General features: G+C 38.7%; 1 protein-coding gene across 1 annotated transcript in view; it reads right to left on the bottom strand.

Annotated features, from left to right (window-relative positions):
* Positions 1-1059: 1059 nt before the first annotated feature.
* ZBTB8A (zinc finger and BTB domain containing 8A) overlaps positions 1060-22932 on the bottom strand; it is a 60615-nt gene continuing 38742 nt past the window's right edge. Inside the window, exons 3-5 of the mRNA XM_070384799.1 lie at positions 14544-15367; positions 11579-11748; positions 1060-6947 (exon numbers count right to left, since the gene is read on the bottom strand). Of these exons, the coding sequence (XP_070240900.1) occupies positions 6615-6947; positions 11579-11748; positions 14544-15366 (1326 nt within the window). The 5' untranslated portion in view covers position 15367 and the 3' untranslated portion in view covers positions 1060-6614. The remainder of the gene's footprint in view (positions 6948-11578; positions 11749-14543; positions 15368-22932) is intronic.

Raw genomic sequence — 22932 nt, 5'->3', positions numbered from 1 at the left:
TCTTTTTTTGGTGTTGGAGACTCTTGAGAGTCCCTTGGACTGCAAGGAGATCCAAGCAGTTTATCCTAAATGAAATCAGTCCTGCATATTCATTGGAAGGACTGATGCTGAAGCTGAAACTCCAATACTTTGGTCACCTGATGGGAAGAACTGACTCACTAGAAGAGACTCTGATGCTGGGAAAGATTGAAGGGAGGAGGAGAAGGGGACAACGGAGGATGAGATGGTTGGATGATGTCACTGACTCTATGGTCCTGAGTTTAAGTAAACTCTGGGAGTTGGTGATGGACAGGGAGGCCTGGTGTGCTGCGGTCCATGGGGTCGCAAAGAGTAGAACACGACAGAATGACTGAACTGAACTGAACTATGCCAACCCACTGTGCGGGCTAGACTTGTGATGACTTTGTGGTCAGTTCTTAAGCTTCAGTCTCCTCCTGTTTTAAACTGGGAGGAGTAAGTGCCTAGCTCAGTGGCATTAGATCTAGTAAAGACCCAGCTAACTGAGGCTCATTATCAGGCGCCCACTACGCACAATACAGCATTTTCTATTCCCCATCCTGCTTTCCAGAATCTAGCTCTAGGGGTGTCTAGTAGGTTGGGCCCTCTTTGGGGGTCTCACTGTCAGACTCTCTGATAGCTTTCCAGGAAAAGTAGTTGTAGGGGAAATAGGACTGAAAAGGAAAAGAAAGATTCTTATTCTTCAATCCTACCCACTGGTGTAGTCTTCTCTGAAAATAAGAATATGAAGCCACACGACCATCCATCTGAGCATGAATAAGTATTGCTGGTGGTCAAGGAAAAACACGGGCTTTCATTTTTTTAACAGGGCCCCCAAATACTGAAGCATCTGGTGCCAGTGCTTATAGGCTCTGTTTTCCACTGCTGTATTCCTTGCAAATTTTTCCCCCCAGAGGAAAAAAAAAGTTTTAAATCAACTCAAATATGCAATAAAAGGCACGCCATCTCTTTTATTTCAGCGTTTAACCTTTTTGAATTCTGCAAGAAAGTGCCACTTTGTTATTGGATTAATTTTTTCTTTTGGTAAGAGATTAAACAGTGGTGTCTGCAATGCACACTGCTACTGAACAGATACACTCGTCACGTTTGAATTGCAAACAACTTCAACTGTGAGAATGAGGATGATGCTCGAAGCAAAAATCGTTTCAAGTTATTTAAAAAAAAAAAAGTTTAATGCCAATACTTGAAGTAAATAAAGCAGAGACATTTATTTTTGTTTCCAAATTAATCTGAAGCCTTCTTTAAATAAGACATCTTGCTTTCGAGTTCTATTTCTCTGGTATGAGATTTAACTTGAATAAAAACTGATTTAATTCAATTCATTGATGGAATGTAAATGTGTAACAATTAAGTTTCACAGTGCTTGGAGAGTATTCTGGTTTCTTTATAAAAAGTGAAGAAACATTAAAGCTTGCAAAATTCCAGGACACAGTATTCCAGTCAGATATTCCTAATATAGTTCTTTTATTACTCTGAAGTACTATGTGAATTCCCAGGCTGCAATAGGTACTGAAAATCAAATAAAAATGCAAATACATCCCAAAGTAAAAATGGGTTATTTTAAGCCTACCCACTAATTTAGTGTCCATATTATTTGATCCTAATAAAAACTTTAGATGAGGGAACATGCACAGTATCTTGAAACTTCACAAAAAATGTTTTCTTGAACTCAGCATCCATATTTAAATTCTTCCCCCTTAATTATAGGGTTGAGAACCAGTGGACTGGAAGGTGAAATGGTTCTACTGCCCATCCTTAGCATCTATCAGGGAGGACAAAGGGAAACTTTGACTAGGGGACCTATTTTGTACATAAAAGAACCACTAGAAATATTAAAAAAAAAAAAAAAACAAACATACGCAGGCCCCATCTGCCAGAGATTCTGCTTTAATTAGGCATCTGTATTTTTAAAAGCTCCATGAGTGATTCTAAAGTGCAGTCAAGGTTGAGAACTACTGATCTAGTAAAAATGTTCCATTTTTTCCCTTATGGGCTGAATAAGTTAATAAAAGAATTAAACAGTTGTAAATAATATCAATAAGGAATTAAAAATATTTTCCCAATGAGCAAATCAAGAAACTGTATAATGGATCTGTGTATTTAGAAATCTGAAAGAGTGAAGTAAAGTGTAATTAGTTCTCAGACGTACTTGACAAGCTGTCTTTAATGTAATAATGTTTGCAAATAATCAAATCAAGCCCAAAGGTAAAGACATGACTGGCATTACCCTGGTCACTGGCTTCCTATCTAACAGTGATGAAATATGCAGTGGTTTTTGCTGGTGTGAAGAAAACAAAAAGAGATGAGGAAAAGTGTTTATCATGCTTTTAAATAAGTACATTTCAAAATGTTTTGCCTCTGGGGAATTCCTTGACAGTCCAGGGTTTCCCTGCTAGCTGAGTTAGTAAAGAGTCCACCTGCAATGTGGGAGACGTGGGTTCGATCCCTGGGTTGGGAAGATTCCCTGGAGAAGGGAAAGGCTACCCACTCCAGTATTCTGGCCTGGAGAATTCTATGGACTGTGTCCATGGGGTCACAGAGCCGGACACGACTGAACCACTTCCGCCTTCTTTCACTCTGGCAGTCCAGTCGTCAGGACTCAGTGCTCCCACTGCAGGGGGCACGGATGGGGAGCTTAGATTCCGCATGCGGGTCAGTATGGCCGAAATAAAGTAAAATATAGTAAAAGAAACTTTCCACTGGAAAAAAAAAAGAAATTAACAAATTTGCCTTTAGAAGTTAGTCCTTTGGCTTCTCCTGTCTGTCTTATTAATATATTTCACTTTTTGTTGGCATTAATACTTTATGGAGAAGGCTGACAAGTTAGAAAATGAAGTTTTTAGATTCTCTGTGGATTTCATTTTTCTGGTCTCTTCATGGCACAATTAGCATCAATAGTTAAGAAACTCCTGTATCAAAATAAAATATTAATTATACTTTACAATATATAAAGCAGCTGGCTAAATAATGCCACTGGCGTAACAATCTGAATCTTTTATCATTGAAACTCTTGTAACCAAAGTCACATCCTTTACATAATATTTATTCTGTATAGGATTTATTATCCACATACAATGACGTCAGCTTTAAAACAATGGTTATTTGTATAAACTCATCTTATAAAATAGAGTAATACACAACACACCTCAGTGATTTAAGCTGATATTCTAAGATTCAGAAAATCTGATCATTCTAATTCCAATTTCTGCATTGTTTCACTGCGTTGTCTTAGGTAGGTTGCTTTATTGTTCTGTGCCTTAATTTCTTTACCTTTCATGTGATAAACATCCTATTTCATAGATACTTAAAGAATAACATAAAAATTATTAAATACTTTGCAAATATAAAATGCTATATAAATGATAAATAGTAATACTGATCCACTCTAATATAAAATAACATACAACTTTCCATTTATAAAGTTTGGTCCTCCAGTACCTACTAATATCAAGCTTCCCAGTTAAACACATCTTATGCTATATTTTTTTTTTAGTGATTTTTTCCATAGTATGAAGTTTAGGACTCCAAATACATATAACCAGTATGAGTGGAAATTTCAGTACATCTTAGCCAGACTTGGCAAAATAACTTCAATGAATTGAGTTCTGAGCTCATAAGTAGCTGAAACACTAAACTTTTTATCCATTCAGTGGTAACTTGGTCACATAAAAGAAGTAACCATGCTTGATTTCATCACTCAAACATACAATACTGAAAAATTTGTTCTGAAAAAGGTCTTAAGATGTAGTAACTATAGAAACCTTGTAAAGATGTGATTTGCTGCTCTAAGAGATGCTATGGTTACCAGCTTAGAAGTGCCGGGAGGAGCAGGAGTAATAAAGCGAGAGTGTAATGCTCAAAGGGAATTTAAAAAGTGATCCAGCCCAGGGTTTTCACCGTTGGACTCCTGAGCTCTGCAGAAGTGTGTGGGGAAAGGCTTGCAAGGAGCTTTAACCAGAGCAGCTCTGTTATTAGTTTCCTTTAAATGCTGAACTTCTCTATGAAACAATTTATTTGAAGAAAGGGTTTCGTGAGTTTAAAAAAAACCTTTTTAAACCACCGACTTAGTCTATTTTGCTTCCTCCAGACCCTAGACACGACTGCAGTGGTGCTTTATTTTTGCAAAACTTCATCCCGTCAACCAGATACTCTTGAGGACCATAGACTTACAAGGGTATTCAGAAGCTGACAAACAGCATTCTTGTAAGAGCAAACTTTGGTCTAACCAACTTCCATTATTTTTCTAATGTTAAAAAAAATCTTGGCATAAATAAAGTTTATATTAACAGATTATACCCCTATGTAACATTTTCCCACATTTAAGAGCCAAAGAATTCAGTTTTCTTAGAAACCATTAATCGACAGTTTCACTCTAGAAAAGAATTGGTCTCTAAAGTCTTAGATAAATATGATATGATACTGTAGCTATTATTTACAACTTACAAACATGTCACAAATGTTCTTTTATATACTAAAATAACAGAACAGATGTGCTATCTAATTTGGTGAATCTGATAGCTGTTTTGTGGGGACTGCTCAATGCTTGTTATGAACAATTATGAGAAAGCGTATCTCTGATAAGGCTCTACAAGTGCTGGTGGCACCGTGTTCCGTGGACTTTGCTGACATTCATGCTGATGTTTGCATGCAGAATATAGTAGCATTAAAGAACATTTAGGTCATAGACTAAAGTGCGTTAAAGTATACACATGCAAGCATGACTTCATTTCTACAAATAAAGCTCAAATCAGTCATTTTTCTTATTGGCTCCAATGGTTCAGAATCATATTATACTTATGTTCCCTCTCTCACGTGTAACAGTTTAATTGTTGAGACTCCTGATTCAGCAATGGTCATACTGGGAGACAACAAACGCAATGCACACTATCCAGTCTTGAAGCAACTGGAAATTTACCATCAGGAGAATCTTGAAAAAAAATATCAGAATTAAGTACCATAAAACAAAGTGGTTATCACCTATTAATAAAAAAAAAAATGAAAGAAATTAACCACTTTAGCCCACAAATTGGTATTAAGGACAATCGTTAATTAAAGAATAAGAGAAAATAATAACATAAAAACTATCTTGAGGTATGTCATGGCAGTTAAAAATACAGAGTGATACATGGAGCCTCTCTCTATCAAAATTAAATTAAAAGAAGCTTAATTGGGATAACTTGCCAAGACTTTTATGAAGGACAGTTCTTTACTTCTAGTATTTAATCTTCACAACTAAAATAATGCTTCTTCACTTTGACTGTAATTTTGGAATGTTTTATAATTCATATGGGGAGGTGTTAAAACTTCATTTTGTATCCTGGTAGAAAAGTTTGTTTTGAAAAATTACATAAACAAGCAAAGATGCTTAAAGAACTTAGGAGAATAACTTGTTCAAATAGTTTTATATATAAATTTTACATATAAATAACATAAAAACATGTCAATAGATACTGTAGGGACATTGCTTGACACTTCTTGAATAGCTCTAGTGCAAGGTATTATACATTGTCGAAGATGATTAAATTCCTCTTCTTTCATACGTTCTCATTCTCATAGGCTTCTTTTATAATTATTGCAGATTGGTGAGGTTTGACAATTCAAGGAGAGACAGATGAAAGAGGACTATTTAAAATCAAAACCTGTCCAATCTCTGGTCCCACCACTTACACTTTCTGACCTTAATTTCCTTATTTGTACATTGGAGACAGTGCTATCTACCTTGCTGATTAGGTGGGGAAATGCAAGAAAGAGCACTTTATAAATAATAAAGCAGTATATAAATGTAGGAAATTACTCTTAAGAACTGGTAAGAACCTCCAGTTTTTGTTTTCTTTTTTTTCTTTAGAGAAGAAGATAGCTATATTGACCGATCTTCAAAAACTACATTGACAATATTAGGTTCCTGCTTTAAGAAAATGATGTCTATATATAATTTCTGGTCAGCTTCTTCATCTTTTTTTTTTTTTTTTTAAATACTGACTACATAAGAGTAACTTCTAATTTAATGACAAAAATTTCAAATATGAACAACTTCAAACATTTAGACTTGCCTTCTGCCATAATCCTAAAACACTTAGGATATTGGAATTATGATGGGTCATTTTAGATCCAAAGTTAATGGAAAGTCTAGTTAGTTAAGTCAGGTAGGTTTCCAGACCCTTAAATGTGCTCTGACCTAGTTCCCTGTGAAAATTCAATAGTGGTAGTTTACATGTTTTTGAAACACTTTGAAATTATTTTATATAAAGTTTGGTTGTGGTGAATTTATTGAAAATATTTTCTTTGAAAAAAGTTCCCTAAGTAGATTTTTCAATATTTTTTTAAAAAAGGTATTTCTGTAACACAATAAAAGTAAGAGGATTAATTGTTCATCCAGCGTGTCAACTCAAGCTAGGTCTTTCTTTCTAGTGCAGCAACAGATTTTAGGGCGGTAAAGTTCAGAATGGATACAATGGCCTGTTCAGAAAGCATGCAAGTGGTGTCAGGTCATTACTTTTAAGCTGATCTGATAATTTGTTGATTAGACTCTGGGCGTGGAAAGAGAGTCACACAAGAACGTCAGTGTAAGCTACAGGCTCTGTTGGTTCACACTCCAGCTACCTGATGTTGGGCTTTATTTCCTTTTCTTCTTCTTCTTCACTATCATCCACCTGTTGTATGACCAGATCGGCAGACCCATCCTCGACTATCTCCACGTACGATCTGTTCTCATCTTCCCCCATGTGCCATCTGGAATCCTTATCTCCATCTGATGGGGACATAAGATGCTGTTCAGCTTCCAGATCAATGGGGAGGCTGTCTATGCCAACTTCGGCGAGGCACTCATTACAGAGTCTGTAGCGCCTGGTTCCTTCCTGTACCACTTGACCTGTTAGGTCAGTCACATGGCGCTTGCATTTTCTGCAGATAAGCTTGCATGCCTGGTGAATCTGTGTAGAGAATTAAATAGCGATTAAAAAAACAAAACATTTTTCAAAAGCAGAATAGTTTGATATTCTAAGAACCAGTTCATAAATTTAACATGTTCAAAGCCAAGCATTAATATTAAATTAACATCTAGTTTATTAGAAAAAGGTCACAGGTTTTGGTAATAAAGTAATGTCACAGAAATATCAAACACTAGCTTTCTGTAAATTATATCTATTATGTTTTCATGGTTAATATTACATACCTAATAATTTCACATATCCCTTAATCCAATAGTATTTTTATATCTGAGGTAACATGGGACATATTCCCAGAATAATAATTGCAAACACTTAATATCTACCATATACTATTCTAAGGACTTTACATATCTTAATTCAGGAGAAAAAACTATTTTGTTATTTTGCTTAAGGAAGAAAAAATAATGTCCCAATTGTAAATTTATAAAAGAATATTTTTTGATGTAAGGATTATTGCCACTTTTATTAATGAAAGATGTAGTAGAAAGAAGACTGGTCTAGGAACTGGAAGGCTTAGGTAACTAGTTCTGCTTCTGTCGTTTTCTAATCTTGTCATTTATTAACCATGTATAGTGAAGCAAGTCATTTAAAACAGAAACCTGCCTCCAGCGTGACTGTCAAAGTATTTAACAACTGGTAAGGTATGGGTACCACGAAAACAGAATAGAAGCCTGATGACCAGAATGGATACTAGTTATAAACAACCAAGATGCTGGTTCTGCTACATATTGGTCTATTATTATTCGTAACTGCTCCCTTATTACCAATAGGGGTACACTTCAGGTTGTGTGGACCAAATGAGTTAATATGTGTGAAATGCTTTGGGAAGAGGTTATAATTGATGAATAATTATATATTATAGTTAGTAATAAATAACTTTGTTCAATAACTATCAGAGTAGTAGATTATAGATTTTTTTTTTTTATTTTATTTTTAAACTTTACATAATTGTATTAGTTTTGCCAAATATCAAAATGAATCCGCCACAGGTATACATGTGTTCCCCATCCTGAACCCTCCTCCCTCCTCCCTCCCCATACCATCCCTCTGGGTCGTCCCAGTGCACTAGCCCCAAGCATCCAGTATCGTGCATCGAACCTGGACTGGCAACTCGTTTCATACATGATATTTTACATGTTTCAATGTCATTAGATTATAGATTCTAACCTAAAAATTATTACATAATGTTAACTATATAATGCTAAATTAATGTTTATGGCATATTCATTCAGATAAAGTTGGAATGCTATGAAGTAGACCACCAAATACAAGTAATCAAAAAACCCAAGAAAACTAATGCAGTCTGGTAACATAGCTAAGAATATGTATGGGACTAACACTCAGTACACTTATTATCTTCTGCTTAACCACTGACATATTACTCAGTAAATGCTGAAAGTACATAATTTAAGTGTATCTTTATTTTTCCTGAGACAGTAGCAGTATTATGGTTATCATATGAGGCATTATTCTTGTTACAAAGTTCTGACACAGATTCATGTTCATCCCCCTTCAAATCCAACACAATTAAGAAGACAAAGAAATTAAGTGAAACACTGTAATGTTAAACTTGAAAATATTATCATGAACTCATTATTTTAAAAATATGCATTTCTAGCTCAGAAAGGGGCTTCCCTCATAGCTCAGTTGGTAAAGAATCTGCCTGCAATGCAGGAGACCTGGGTTTGATTCCTGGGTAGGGAAGATCCCCTGGAGAAGGAAATGGCAATCCACTCTAGTGTTCTTGCCTAGAGAATCCCACAGACAGGAGCCTGGCGGGCTATAGTTCATGGAGTTGTAAGAGTCGGACATGACTTAGTGACTGAACCACCACCAGCACAGAAAGAATATAAAAAGAATGCCCTAATAACAGTGAGCGCCCTGGGTGTTCAAATGTTGGTTTCTAATTTCATCCCCCACTGAAATGTACCATAGCTCCTTTGAGAAAAGGCTGATTCCAGTTTTGTGTCTGGGGAAGTATAAGATGGGCCTAGGGCTCTTTTAGAGCCAGAAAACTAAGACACTTTGAAAATTTAATGGGTTGTGAGCCAGCTTCAAGGGTTCCCACTGCACAAATTTGAAAATCTGAGTATCAAAAAGAATAACAGTTATGGATCCAAACACAATGAATCAATGAAAATTCATGAGACTGTATGTTATTAAAAAAAAATAAAGCCAGAAGAAACTCATACATCATTTGAGGTTACTGTTAAATCAACTCCTTACTCTGAAAATTGCTAATTAAAGGGAAATAAACATTTATATGCTTTTTCCTATAGAAACCCTATGTCAAAGTAACCAAATAGCCCCAGGTGATGAAGGAAAGCTTTACTTTATAGAATTCCAGCTAGTAATACAGAAGGAAGGATAAAATCAGTAAATCATTTCACAACTCCAAGTAAAATTAATCATCTAGACAGAGATTACCAATTGGTATTAATATTATTAAATGAATATTGATGGGGAAATAGTCATATAATACCAAAGCAGTTCCACAGAGATTCTTTTCTAATTATAATACAATGGTATCATCACCCTAATCCAGAGATCAATCATAATGTAATAATGGGTCCACCAGATATTATGTGTCTCCTAATGTGCTGTGCCGTGCTTAGCTGCTCAGTCATTTCTGACTCATAGCGACCCCATGGACTGTAGCCCACCAGGCTTCTCTTGTCCATGGGGCTTCTCCAGGCAAGAATACTGGAGTGGGTTGCAATGCCTTCCTCCAGGGGATCTTCCCAATCCAGGGATCAAAACAGGGTCTCCTGCATTGCAAGTGGATTCTTTGCCAGGTGCGCTACCAGGGAAGCCCCTCCTCAGGTGATACAGTAAGAAATACACAATTTTTTCCTTGATGAAAGTATTCAACTTGAATCCATCAAGCCTTTAGACTAAACTTCTAGTTTTTGGAAAATTCAGGGGGGATAGAAAGACAAGCTAAATGACACCACGTAGAAGCAAGCAGAGAAACCCAGATGCAGGATATTTTGTAAAACAACTGGCTCAGTAATCTTCCCAGGCCAGGGATCAAACCCGTGTCTCAGGCACTGAACCACCAGGGAAGCCTCATGATAAAGTGCTAAGAATGGTAAGATCTAGGTGGTAAATAGGATATTTTAATTTTCTTATTCTTACTTCTATTTATTTTCTTACTTTTTATAATGCATATTTATTGCTTCTGTAATAAAAGGTTCTTTTAATTTTTAAAAATTTAGCTTTAGAAATTAAGGAAGGCAGAGAGTTTGTTTTGCTCACTGCTGTATACCTAGTGTGTAGAAAAGGGTCTGGCTCAGAGTATGCTCAATATATATTTGTTGAATAAATAACTATAAAGTAACGCACCAAGTGACCCAATGCCCTTCAAAATTAAAAGGAGTTTGTATAAATGGAATAAAAGTATGAGTAATACTTCACAGATTTTGAAAAAAATTCTTGCTGCAAGATGAACAGCGAAATAAATCCTATGTCACTACCTTATTAAACCACCAGAACACTGAACAGAAAATTCCCTGAGATCTTTCTGACTGTTGACAGCCCACTCCCTGACTGAGAGTCGCTCTCTAACCCTTCTTATCCCCTTCCTTGAGGAGACTAGAGAAACTGGAGAGGCGTGACGGAGAGGGTGTAGTGTGGAGACATCGGACAGTGGAACCAGACTGACAGCTACCAGACAAGGATTCAAAAATCACTAGTGGGTGCCGAGTATCTGTAGTGGTGATTCTGACCTAGACATTTGTGTAGCTTACATTGTCTTCGGCTCTGAAATGACTGGGATATAAAAACACGTTAGATTTTAAGTGAATTGAGATGGATATTCAAAAGAATGTCACTTGGACTTTGCTGGCGGTCCAGTGTCCAGAGTCTGCCTACCAATGCAGAGGGCACAGGCTCAGTCCCTAGTCCAGGAAGATTCCACATGCCACGGGGTGACTGGGCCTGTGCACAACTACCCAATCTGTGCTCTAGAGCCCCTGCTCCGCAACAAGAGAAGCCACGCAAGGAGAGGCGCACACACCGTAACAGAAGTAGCCCCTCTCACACCCAGACAAAGGCTGCTCGCAGCGACGAAGATTCAGCGCAGCCGAAAATAAATAACAGCTTTAAAAAAAAGAACATCCCTTACTTCAAGGTTTCAAAGGAGACTAAAAAAATCTGTTTTTAAAAATATATAGGGACTTCCCTGGTGGTCCAGTGGTTAAGAACACCCCTGGCAATAAAGGTGACGGGCTTCAATCCCTGGTCCGAGAAGATCCCACACGTTGGGGGGCAGCTAAGCCTGTGAGCCACAACTACTGAAGCCTGTCCTCTAGAGCCCGTGTTCCACAAGAGAAGCCACAACAGTAAGCAGCCAGCACACCACAGCTAGAGAGGAGCCCCTGATCGCCGCAACTGGAGAGAGCCTTCACGCAGCAACAAAGATCTCGAGCAGCCAGAAAATAAAATCGACAAATAAGACAATGCATCATGTGCAAAGTAAAAACATTAAATTAGAAATTTAAAAAGATACTGTAGAGTTATATGAGAAGATTTTCCTACTAAACTAAATTATCCTAAGGCAGATAAATGCATGTATTTCCTAAAAGTGAAACAATGAAAAACCATATACATACTGTTCGAAAATGGCTACTTAGATGGTCGAGCCGACTAAATCTTTTCCCGCAAGCTTGACAGGGGTAGGGTCTTTCTCCAGTGTGACAACGAAGGTGGCGCTTGAGGTCTGCCTTCCGCTTCACCACGTGTGTGCAGTACGGGCACTTGAACCTCATCCTGGGCAGGTCATCTGTCAGGAGACAGTTTAAGTCACCAGAAAGTTCGTCATCGCAATTCTAATAACATCAAGAATCCAAAAGGGGCTGGCGAGTCCAATCTCAGAAAGGTAGGCAAAAAGGAGAAGGAAGACATTTTACAAAGACTGGATTGTTGATGTTATCCTAAGTACAGAGCTATAACTTCAGGATCTGATTTATTTACAAAGTCTGGGTAATTTACACTGTCCCACTTATCTTTTTATTTAATGTCTTAGAGTCGCTAGATCTGAAAAATAAAGTGGTAGCTGCGTGTTTAATCGTTCAATTGTGTCCGACTCTTTACAACCCCATGGACTGTAGCCCACCAGGCTTCTCTGTCCGTAAGATTTTCCAGGCAAGAATACTGGAGTGGGGTTGCCATTTTCTTCTCCAGGGGATTTTTCCCTCCCCAGCAGTCGAACCCATGTCTCCTGCATTGGCAGGTGGATTCTTTACGATCTTAAAATTGTAGACACACTCCAAAAGTTAAAGTGTTCACTGTTTATGTTTTTAAGTAACTTATTTACACATATTTATCCCCCCTGCTCTTACTTTTCATACCGTTGTACTGCTTTTCTTTCAAAGGTGAAAAAGTTTCAAGGATATTTTAACCTTTAGTTTTAAAACTCATATGGATTCAAAATGTGACTTGTAGTTGGAGGCAAATATCATCAATTTAGTAATAGTTAAATTCAGCTGTCATTATTTATTTTAAAAAATTATTTTCTTATTCTTACTGCTACTTTTTTGGCTATGCTATGTGGCACGTGGGATCTTAGCTCCACCGCCAGGGATTGGACTCGTGCTCTTTGCACTGGAACTGCAGGGTCTGAACACCTGGACCACCAGGGAGGTCCCCCAACGTATTGAAGTCAGATTTAAATAACCTAGAATTATAAAAGGGCAAAGCCCAAGAAAGGATAACTTTTTTGCTGTTTTAAAATACAACAAAGATTTCCCATATTTGCTCTGTTATTTCTGTCTGCCTTGGTCAGTGGTAGAGCTCCTCAGGATTTTCAGTAAGTTTTGCAATATGATACAATCTTAAGTATTTTCATGTTAGCATCCTACAGGAAAATGTGGTTAGTAAAAGTCAATAGGGGTGGATATTATCTTTAAATATGTTATCTACAACAAGATTATTTCCTAAAATTTATATCACAACCAGGGAAATGTGAATATTGACTGGCTTTTAGTGATATTAAGGACTTGTTAATTTTATTTATATATGATAATAATGGTATTGTAGTTTTTTTAAGTTTATATTTTAGGGACACATTCTGAAATATTTACAGATGAAGACATATGATGTTTGAGATTTACTTAAAAAGGGGAAGACTTGGAGAAGGAAATGGCAACCAACTCCAGTATTCTTGCCTGAAAAATCCCATGGACAGAGGAGCTTGGTGGGTCCAAAGGGTCACAAAGAGTTGGACATGACTGAACAGAGCAGAGCAGACATACAGTGGATGCTGTTTTAAAATAACGTACATAAAAATTGTTTGTATTCTGAATATCCTATGTACAATAAAAGATTATTAAAATAAAAAGGGGGAAGAGTCAGGAGCAGAGGTACAAGGCTGGTCATGAATGGGACTGGGTAATAATGGGTGCATGGGGTTAATTACACTATTCTCTGTACATATATATATATTTGGAACTTTCCTAAAATTAAAAAATTTAAATATACAGTCTAAATCTTATGCTCTGCAGTTTAATTTTATCACAATTTCCTTTAAATTCACATATAAACTAGTAAGCATGGCTTCCCTAATAGCTCATTTGGTAAAGAATCTGCCTGCAATGCAGTAGACCCCGGTTCAATTCCAGGGTCTTGGGAAGACCCCCTGGAGAAGGAAAAGGCTACCCACTCCAGTATTCTGGCCTGGAGAATTCCATGGACTGTATAGTCCGTAGGATCGCAAAGACTGGGACACGACTGAGGAACTTTCACTTTCATTTTCAAACTACTAAGCAAATCTGCTAACGATTAATTGGGGGGACTAGATGATATGCATTTCTAATCCTCGTTCTCTACTTTGACACTGTCAGCCTACATAATCTCTCTGCATTTTACTATCATAGAAATGAGATATCTCATGGTGTTGCACACAGAGTTACAGTACCAATGTTATATTTTTTAAAATTATGCATTTATATCTTAATAAAATCAGATTTAATTTCTTTTAGGTATTAGGGCTGTGAACCTTTGCCAATATGCATGATTGCTCTATTTAATTTTTCTATATAAAAATTCTCCTCCGAGTGAATACTCAGAAAAAAAATAAACTAAAGTGAAAGTGTGATGTATAACTGAATCACTTTGCTGTACATCTGAGACTAACACAACATTGTTATGTTAATCACCTGTACTCCAATATAAAACTTTTAAAAATAAATTGAAAATATGTTTCTTAAGGACTGAGCCATTTAAAAAATAAATTAAAAATACGTTTCTTAAGGATTGAGCCATTTACAAAAGAGCTTTAAACATCTAACAGTAATCTAATCATCTACAGAGAAGCAGGTCTGGAAAATCATGGGTTTCTGACCATCAGAACTCTATTGTTTTGACTTACTAAATTTACCCCATATTTTAATTTAAAAAATTTACCTTTTATGTATAGAAGAAGTACTTCTCTTCATTAGAGAAGTATGACCTTTTAAAAAGAAAAAAAAAAAACATACTTGGTTCAACTGCCCTAAAACCAAGGGCATGTTGAGACAGGATTGATTTACATTGGAGTCTTGGAACCTGATTGAGAGGACTAATTCTCTATTTGGGTACCTGGAAAACTTCTTGACGTGACATCAGATCCTTGACCATACTGATAGCTAACAGGAGTAGAGTCCATTTCCGCATTCATCTGTGCCTGTTCTTCAGACTGGGAAGCGTGGCTGGAAGAATCAGATGTCCGTGCTTCTCGCTTGCTTGACTTATAATGAGTCATTTCAGAAGGCTGTGACAACCTCAAATGTTTGGCCTTTTTAATGGAATCTTTCCTTTGTTCATGCTTGGTCAGAGGCTGTTGAGTATTCCTTTGGGAGGCTGGATGGTAATTATACTTACTCCAAGATTTCCCACTTATTATACCTGTTCCTTGATCTGGGCTTAGGTGAGAACGAGGAGAACTGCTTTCATCTTGCCAGCCACTGCTATAAAAAGAGGAGCGTTCTATTCCATTAGAATTGGCATCTTTATCAGAGAGGCTGAAATAGCGATCCTTTTCTTTCTCACTAATGTCTAACGAAGATTTAATAAAGGTCTTACATACACTGATGACATCAGTCATCTGAAGGAAGCTAGCAGCTGACATCACTTCTATGACATTCTGACCCGTGAGAGAGAGCTTGCCGGAATAGACAAAGTCCAGGATAACTGTAAAAGTGTCAGGAGAGAAGGCCTGAAATGTCGCTGTGGTTGGCTGACTTGTCTCCTTGGAGTTCTGAGAAAGAAGCATTTTAAAGTAGCCGCTACTAGCAAATAAGACATTTCGATGGGCTTTGAAGACCTTCCCTTCAACCAGAATACTGCAGTCACAAAATACATCCTGCCTGCGCTGCTCATTCAGTTGCTGCAGGAGGTGAGACTGATGAGAGGAGATCTCCATTCTAGAGAGGAAAAGACACAGTGGTTACCAACACTGGAGTAACACTGCTTCTCTAAGATGAGCCAAGTAAAATGACAGAAACCTCTGTCCTCTTTCCATTAAAAACACTTTCTCCTTAGAGAATATCATCTCCCAGACACAGAAGATAATAGGTTTTAGGATACCATGTAATACTCCTTTATGTAGAAACTTAGTTCCCTGAGCAGGGATCGAAGCCATGCCCCTGGCAGTGGAAGTGTAGAGTCTTAACCACTGGACAGGCAGCGAAGTCCCTACTCTACTCTTGTGCGTGAGTGCTCAATCGTGTCTGACTCTTTGAGACTCCATGGACTGAAGCCCGCCAGGTTCCTATGTCCATGGGATTTTCCAGGCAAGAATACTGGAGCGGGTTGCCATTTCCTTCTCCAGGGGATCTTCCTGACCCAGGGATGGAACTGGCATCTCCTGCGTCTCTTGCATTAGCAAGCAGATTCTTTACCACTGAGCCACCCGGAAAGTCCTCTGACTCTTTGCGATCCCATGGACTATACAGTCCATGGAATTCTTCAGGCCAGAATACTGGAGTGGATAGCCATTCTCTTCTCTAGGGGAATCTTCCCAACCCAGGGATTGAACCCAGGTCTCCCTCATTGCAGGCAGATTCTTTACCAGCTGAGCCACCAGGGAGGGGTAGTTCATTCTACTCTTAGTTGTTTGATTTTTAGACAATTATTTGTTCAGTCACAGAACCTGGCTTGAGCATCAGGCCTTCTGCTATATGGTAAACTAAATAGGCTTCTTTCTTGCTTCTATGTAGTTTTTAACCTAAAGGGAGTATCAGCATTAAACAAACATTCATGTGGAGTTATAAATGACAAGTGCTAAGACAGAAGGCAGAGAAGGCAATGGCACCCCACTCCAGTACTCTTGCCTGGAAAATCCCACGGACGGAGGAGCCTCGTGGGCTGCAGTCCATGGGGTCGCTACGAGTCAGACACCACTGAGCGACTTCACTTTCACTTTTCACTTTCATGTGTTGGAGAAGGAAATGGCAACCCACTCCAGTGTTCTTGCCTGGAGAATCCCAGGGACGGGGGAGCCTGGTGAGCTGCCATCTCTGGGGTCCCACAGAGTCGGACACAACTGAAGTGACTTAGCAGCAGCAGCAGCAAGACAGAAGGAGGGTGCTCTTGGTATAAAAGTATAAACTAGTTTAGATTGGGATGGAGTGTGTTAGGGAATACCTCTCTGAGAAGTCACATTTAAGTTGAGACCTCAAAGGCAATTAGGAATTAACCAGGTGAAGAATGAAGGGAGATGATTTCTGACTCCAGCAAAATGGTGCTCTAGAAAGTACTGAAACTTCTGGTCACAAATCTCTAGAGATGCTGGCTAAAATTCAGTCAAAACTTTAAAGGTACAGCTGAGTTGCTGGGGCAGCAACATGGGCTCTGGTTTTCATCAGTAACAGAAATTGGAACCCCCTAAGGGTTCAACCTTATTGAAAATGGAATAGTAAACTTTGCCCCTAAGTCCAGAGAAAAGGCAAAGAAAGTTTGTCTTTGCAGGGCCTCGGTTGAGGGAAAAAAAGTCCCTAGGTGAGATATCAAATCCAAGGTTGTGCTTTGTGAAGTTCTGGAGTCCAGATTTATTTTCCTTGTGTGTGGAAAACTTAAGCTGAAAAATTTATATGGGAATGAGTCTTGGGCTGGTGGTGTCCGTGGGGACACCTTGCAGAAGTAAATGCCAAACTGCTTAGGAGGGAAGCTCTCAGAACCCGAAAAAAGTGAAAGTGTTAGTCACTCAGTCATGTCTGACTTTGGGACCCCATGGACTGTAGCCTGCCAGGTTCCTCTGTCCATGGAATTCCCCAGGCAAGGATACTGAACCAGGTGGAAAATAAGCTCTGCTTAAACTGAACTCAAAGTCATTCTCTTCACTACATAGTGGCTGGCTCATTTCCAATATTGTACCACCATGATGCCTAATATCTCCTACCTTAAAAACTCCCCTTGATGGTTCAGTGGTTAAGAATCCGCCTGCCAATGCAGGGGACACAGGTTTGATCCCAGGTCCAGGAAGATTCCACATGCCTCGGAGCAACTGAGCCCGTGCACCACAACTCCTGAGCCACCTCGCTCTAGAGCTCCGCAATGAGAGGCCACCACAGTGAGAAGCCTGTGCATGGCTCAGAGTAGACTCTACTAGTTGCTACTACAGAAAGTTTACGTAAAGCACTGAAGACCCAGTATAGCCAAATAAAAAAAATAACAGAAACATAATAAACTCCCATTGATTTCACATCTATTTCTAGCCAGAAATAGATTTCTACTCTAAGTAGATTTCTACTCCATTTCTCTACTTGCCTTACACAAAATTCATTGAAAGAGTTTTTGTCTTGGCTTTTTTCATTTGCTAGCTTCACTTCTATCCTCATCAAGTTTTCATGCCCATCCATCAAAACCCAGTTTTCAGAAAGATCATCATTAGTAACTTCCATGTTGTCAAATCCAATGCTCACTTCTTTGTCCTCATTTCACTGACACAGTGGATCATTCTTTTCAACCTGAAACCCTTGTTTCACTTACTTGGCTGCCAGGATACCACTCCTTCATGGTTCTTCAATTGCCCACTCCTCAGTCTCCTCTCCTGATTCTTCCTGTCTAATCTCTAAGTGCTATGAGATTCAGGACATGCTATCCCCAAATATGGCAACTTGATAGTGAATATTATTAACCAAAGGAGTCTGAGTAAATAGGCAGAAGCAGGAAGGTCACTCTGACACCCCCTCCCTTCTCTGCTGCATCAGATCACAAAACCCAGGTGAGAGGTGTCCTCCCTAGACACAGAGGAAAGGAGCCTCCTTATCTCAAGCAATGAAGGGATGCTGAGAAGAATCTGAACAAACAGGCTGTACTGAGCGTCCCCAGTTCACTGAGTTTACCTCTTACTCCTTATCTACCACATTCTTTCCCACGACTGTCCACTCTTCATCAAGCCTAGCAAAAAACACACAGATCTGTCTCTTTGGGTCTTCATTTCCTTCTGAAGCCTACTGTGTCATGTAAAACTAACTTTGAGTAAATTCATATACATTTCTCCTGCTAATGTGTCACTTTATTTTATTTAAAAAAAAAATTTTTTTTAATGTGTCACTTTAATTTTCAGACACAGGCGAGGAAGAAGGTCAAGGAAAATTTTTTCTTCTCTATAGCTGGAATGTCCTTGGCCTCAGGCTCAGACCTTTCCTCTACTTATATCATTCCCTACGTGATCTCATCCAGGCTCATGGTTTTAAATACCATCTTTGAGCTTATAACTCACAGATTTACACATCTAGCCCCGACCTCTTCCCTGAGCTCCAGACTTATATTTATGTGCATCACCACTTAGATATTTAATAGGCATCCTGAGCTCAACATATCCCAAACCATACTCTTCATTCATCCTCATCTTAAACCTGCCTTTTCTACGGTCTTATCCATCCCAGGAAATGGTAACTTCATCCCACTTATTTAGACCCAAAGCATTAAGAGTCATCTTTGATTCTGTGTTGTCAGCTTTACCTTCAAAATAAATCCAAAATCCTACCACTTCTGTCCACTACTGCAGATACTGCTTCAGTCCGTCACCTATTATCAACAGCCTCCAAACTGCATGTGGTAGGTGGTCAAGATGCGTTGGTTGAAATAATGAATAAATAAGTAGTCAAGTTAGGACTGAGTAATAGGTAGAAGTAACTGATTTGAAGTGAAATTGGCAGAATTTTAAATACTTTTTGGTACATACAAAGAAATATTTAACAAATATTGGTCATTTGTTAGTAACAGGAACTACTTAAAGAATCAGAATCCCCAAATCTTAAAAATGAAGATATCCTTAAAAAACCATGGGACATCTTTGCACAAGAAGTTTTCCTAAGCTAGGTAAGGAAAACCTGATATAAATTCTGGTGCCATAAATACCATTTTAGGCATTTGTTGACCATGCAGCTTCATTTGGACATTGAAAAGACCTGGGGTGCCAGCATCTTCAAGGTTTTCTTGTTGAGTGTTGTCTTCAAGAAGTCACTTTCTTCTTGTCCTCCTTATAGTTAACCTCGATGTCATGGAATCATCCTTCACAAAGTGCACATTTTCTCCAGGCTGCATAATAACTCAAATTATGCTTACGCCATAATTATCATGTTAAAAAATAACCATGGATTAAAGACCTAAATGTGAGACTGGACACTTTTAATATAAAATTTCTAGAGGAAATCATAGGCAGAACACTCTTTGACATAAATCACAGCAATATCTTTTTTGATCTGTCTTCCAGAATAATGGAAATAAAAACAAAAATAAACAAGTGGGACCTACTTAAACTCAAAACCTTTTGCATAGCAAAGGAAACAATAAACAAAATGAAAAGACAACAGATGAATTGGGAGAAAATATTAATATTTGCAAGTGATGTGACTGATATGGGATTAGTCTCCAAAATTTACATACAGTTTATGACACTTAACAGCATCAAAACAAACAGCCCACTTAAAAAAATGGGTAAAAGACCTAAATAATCTCTTCTCCAAAGAAGACCTGAAAGTGAAAGTCACTCAGTTGTGTCCAACTCTTCGCGATGCCATGGACTATACAGTCCATGGAATTCTCCAGGCCAGAATAATGGAGTGGGTAGCTGTTCCCTTCTCCAGGGAATCTTCCCAACCCGGGGATTGAACCCAGGTCTCCTGCATTGCAGGAGGATTCTTTACCAGCTAAGCACAAGGGAAGCCCAAGAATACTGGAGTGGGTAACCTATCCCTTCTCCAGCAGATCTTCCCGACCCAGGAATTGAACTGGACTTTTGCACTGCAGGCAAATTCTTTACTAGCTGAGCTAAAGAAGACAAACAGATAGCCAATAGGCACATGAAAAGATGTTCAACATCACTAATTACTAAAGAAATAGAAACTACAAGACATCTCTTTAAGCCACTCAGAATGGCTATCATAAAAAAATTCATAAACTAAGTGCTGGAGAGGTTGTGGAAAGAAGGGAACCCTTCTACACTGTTGGTGGGAATGTAAATTGGTACAGCCACTATGGAGAACAGTATGGAGGTTCCTAAAAACACTAAAAATAGAGCTACCAAATGACCCTGCAATCCAACTCCTGGGCATATATCCGCAGATAAACATGATCCAAAAGGATACATGCACATCTATGTTCATTGCAGCACTGTTTACAATAGCCAAGACATAGAAGCAACCTAAATGTCCATGGACAGAGGAATGGATAAAGAAGATATGTACAAATATACAGTGGAATACTACTCAGCCTTCTTTTTATTAAAAACAAGAAATAATGCCATTTGCAGCAACACGGATGGACCTAGTGGGTGTCATACTGAGTGAAGTCAGTCAGACAAAGAGAAATACAGTATGATATCCCTTATATGTGGGATCTAGAAAGAAATGATACAAACGAACTTACAAAACAGAAAAGAGACTCACAGACTTATAGAAGGAAATTATGGTTGCTGGGGGGAAAGGATAGTTAGGGAGTTTGGGAAGGACATGTACACACTGCTATATTTAAAATGGATAACCAACAGGATCTAATAATGTATAGCCCATGGAACTCTACTCAATGTTATGTGACATCCTGGATGGGAGGGGGTTTTGGGGAGAATGGATACATGTATGGAGGTAAAGAACCCGGAGGTAAAGAACCTGCCTGCCAACACAGGAGACTTAGGAGATGCAGGTTCAATCCCTGGGCTGGGAAGATCCCCTGGAGGAGGACATGAAAAGTGCTCCAGTATTCGTGCCTGGAGAATCCCAAATCCCATGGACAGAGGAGCCTTTCAGGCTACAGTCCTAGGGTCACACAGTCTGAAGCGACTTATCATGGCACAGCATGGAGGGTTCCCAGGTTGTGAAGTGGTAAAGAATCCGGCTGCCAATGCAGGAGACACAAGAGACTGGGTTGGGAAGATCGCTGGGTTGGGAAGATCACCTGGAGTAGGAAATGGCAACCCACTCCAGTATTCTTGCCTGGAAAATTCCATGGAGCCTGGCGGGCTACAGTCCATCAGGTCGCAAACAGTTGGACACGACTGAGCGACTGAGCCTGCACACAAGCACGGATACAGGTATGGCTGAATCCCTTCACTGTTCACCTAAAACCATCACAACACTGTTAATCCTCTATACCCCAATACAAAAGAAAAAGTTCAAAACAAACAAACCAACCCAAATAACAATTATATTTAAGATGCAATTTTTAAAATGGCACTTCATATCTTACACAACACTTTTCTCTCCTAGAATGAACGTGTGGAGTGTCTAATCTGAATACAGCAGCCAGAGCAACCTTTCTACAACATGAAATCAAGTCACTTCTCTGCATGAAACCCTCCAAAGTTCCCCATTCAACCCCAAAGTGCCTCTCTTGACCTGCGAGGCCCTATCCCACCTGCGCCCTGTCCCTCGAAGTACCCCTCTGCCCGCATCTCCTCTGTTCTAGCCCTCACACACGGCATTCCAGCTCCAAAGCTCATTCCCAAACATTTAAGGCAAGTTCCTGCCATGAAGCCTTGTGGTACTATTCCCTCTGCTTGGAAATTCTTCCCCCAGATACACACATAGCTCCCATTCTCACATTTTCTGATCTCTGCTCAAATGTCACCTTATCAGAGAGGCTTTATCATTCTATGCACCTCCCCCTATTCTTTATCCTCTTATTTGATTACTCTCTGTTTTCTCCTAGAACTTAAGGTCCTCGAGAGTAGAGGGTTTGCCTGTTTTGTTTACTCATATTCCCAGGTCCCTGTGCAGCACTTGAGCACACAACAGGTGCTTAATCAATGCTGTTGAATGAAAGAGTCAAAATATTAAAAGATGTAAGGAAATTGTTCGTTATAAAGAAGAATTAGCAGGCATGACAAGCAGGGAATTAGAACCCCCCCAAATTTGAGTAAAACAGAATAAAAATCTAATAGGCTATTAAATAAGCATGTTTAAAATGATCAAAGATAAAACGTGACGTACACTAGCATATAGTTGTGAACACAGACACTAGAACCAGGTAGCTTGACTGAAATTCTAGCTCTTTCACTTAATAGCTATGTGAACCTGGGCAATGTATTAATATTTAACCTTTGTATCGCTGTTTCCTTATCTGTAAAACAGAAGCAAAAATAGCATTTATTTCATAGGATTACTGTGAGGATTGAAGGAGTTGATGGACTGGGTTAGCCAAAAATTCTTTCAGGTTTTCCCGCAACACTGGCTGCAAAAATCCGAACGAACCTTTTGGCCAACCCAATATCTACAGCACTTGAAACAGTGTTTGGCATGTAGTAAGTACTTCACAAATGTAGTTCTTGGTGAAGTACTACTCTAGCTATTTTCCTTTTACTTTATTATTATTATCCACAAGAATGGGGGGAAAAAAGAAAAGGCAGGTTTGAAGAGGAATCAAATGAACATGTGAAAAATGTAAGTAATGAAATTAAAACACCTCATGCTGCAAGATGAGTGCCCCATTTGCAGCTTCACATCCACATTCCTGGCAGGAAGAAGATGAAAAGACAAAAGGCAGT

Source organism: Bos mutus, chromosome 2 (assembly GCF_027580195.1).
Source record: "Bos mutus isolate GX-2022 chromosome 2, NWIPB_WYAK_1.1, whole genome shotgun sequence".
NCBI lineage: Eukaryota > Metazoa > Chordata > Mammalia > Artiodactyla > Bovidae > Bos > Bos mutus.
This window is presented reverse-complemented; position numbering and strand designations above follow the sequence as displayed.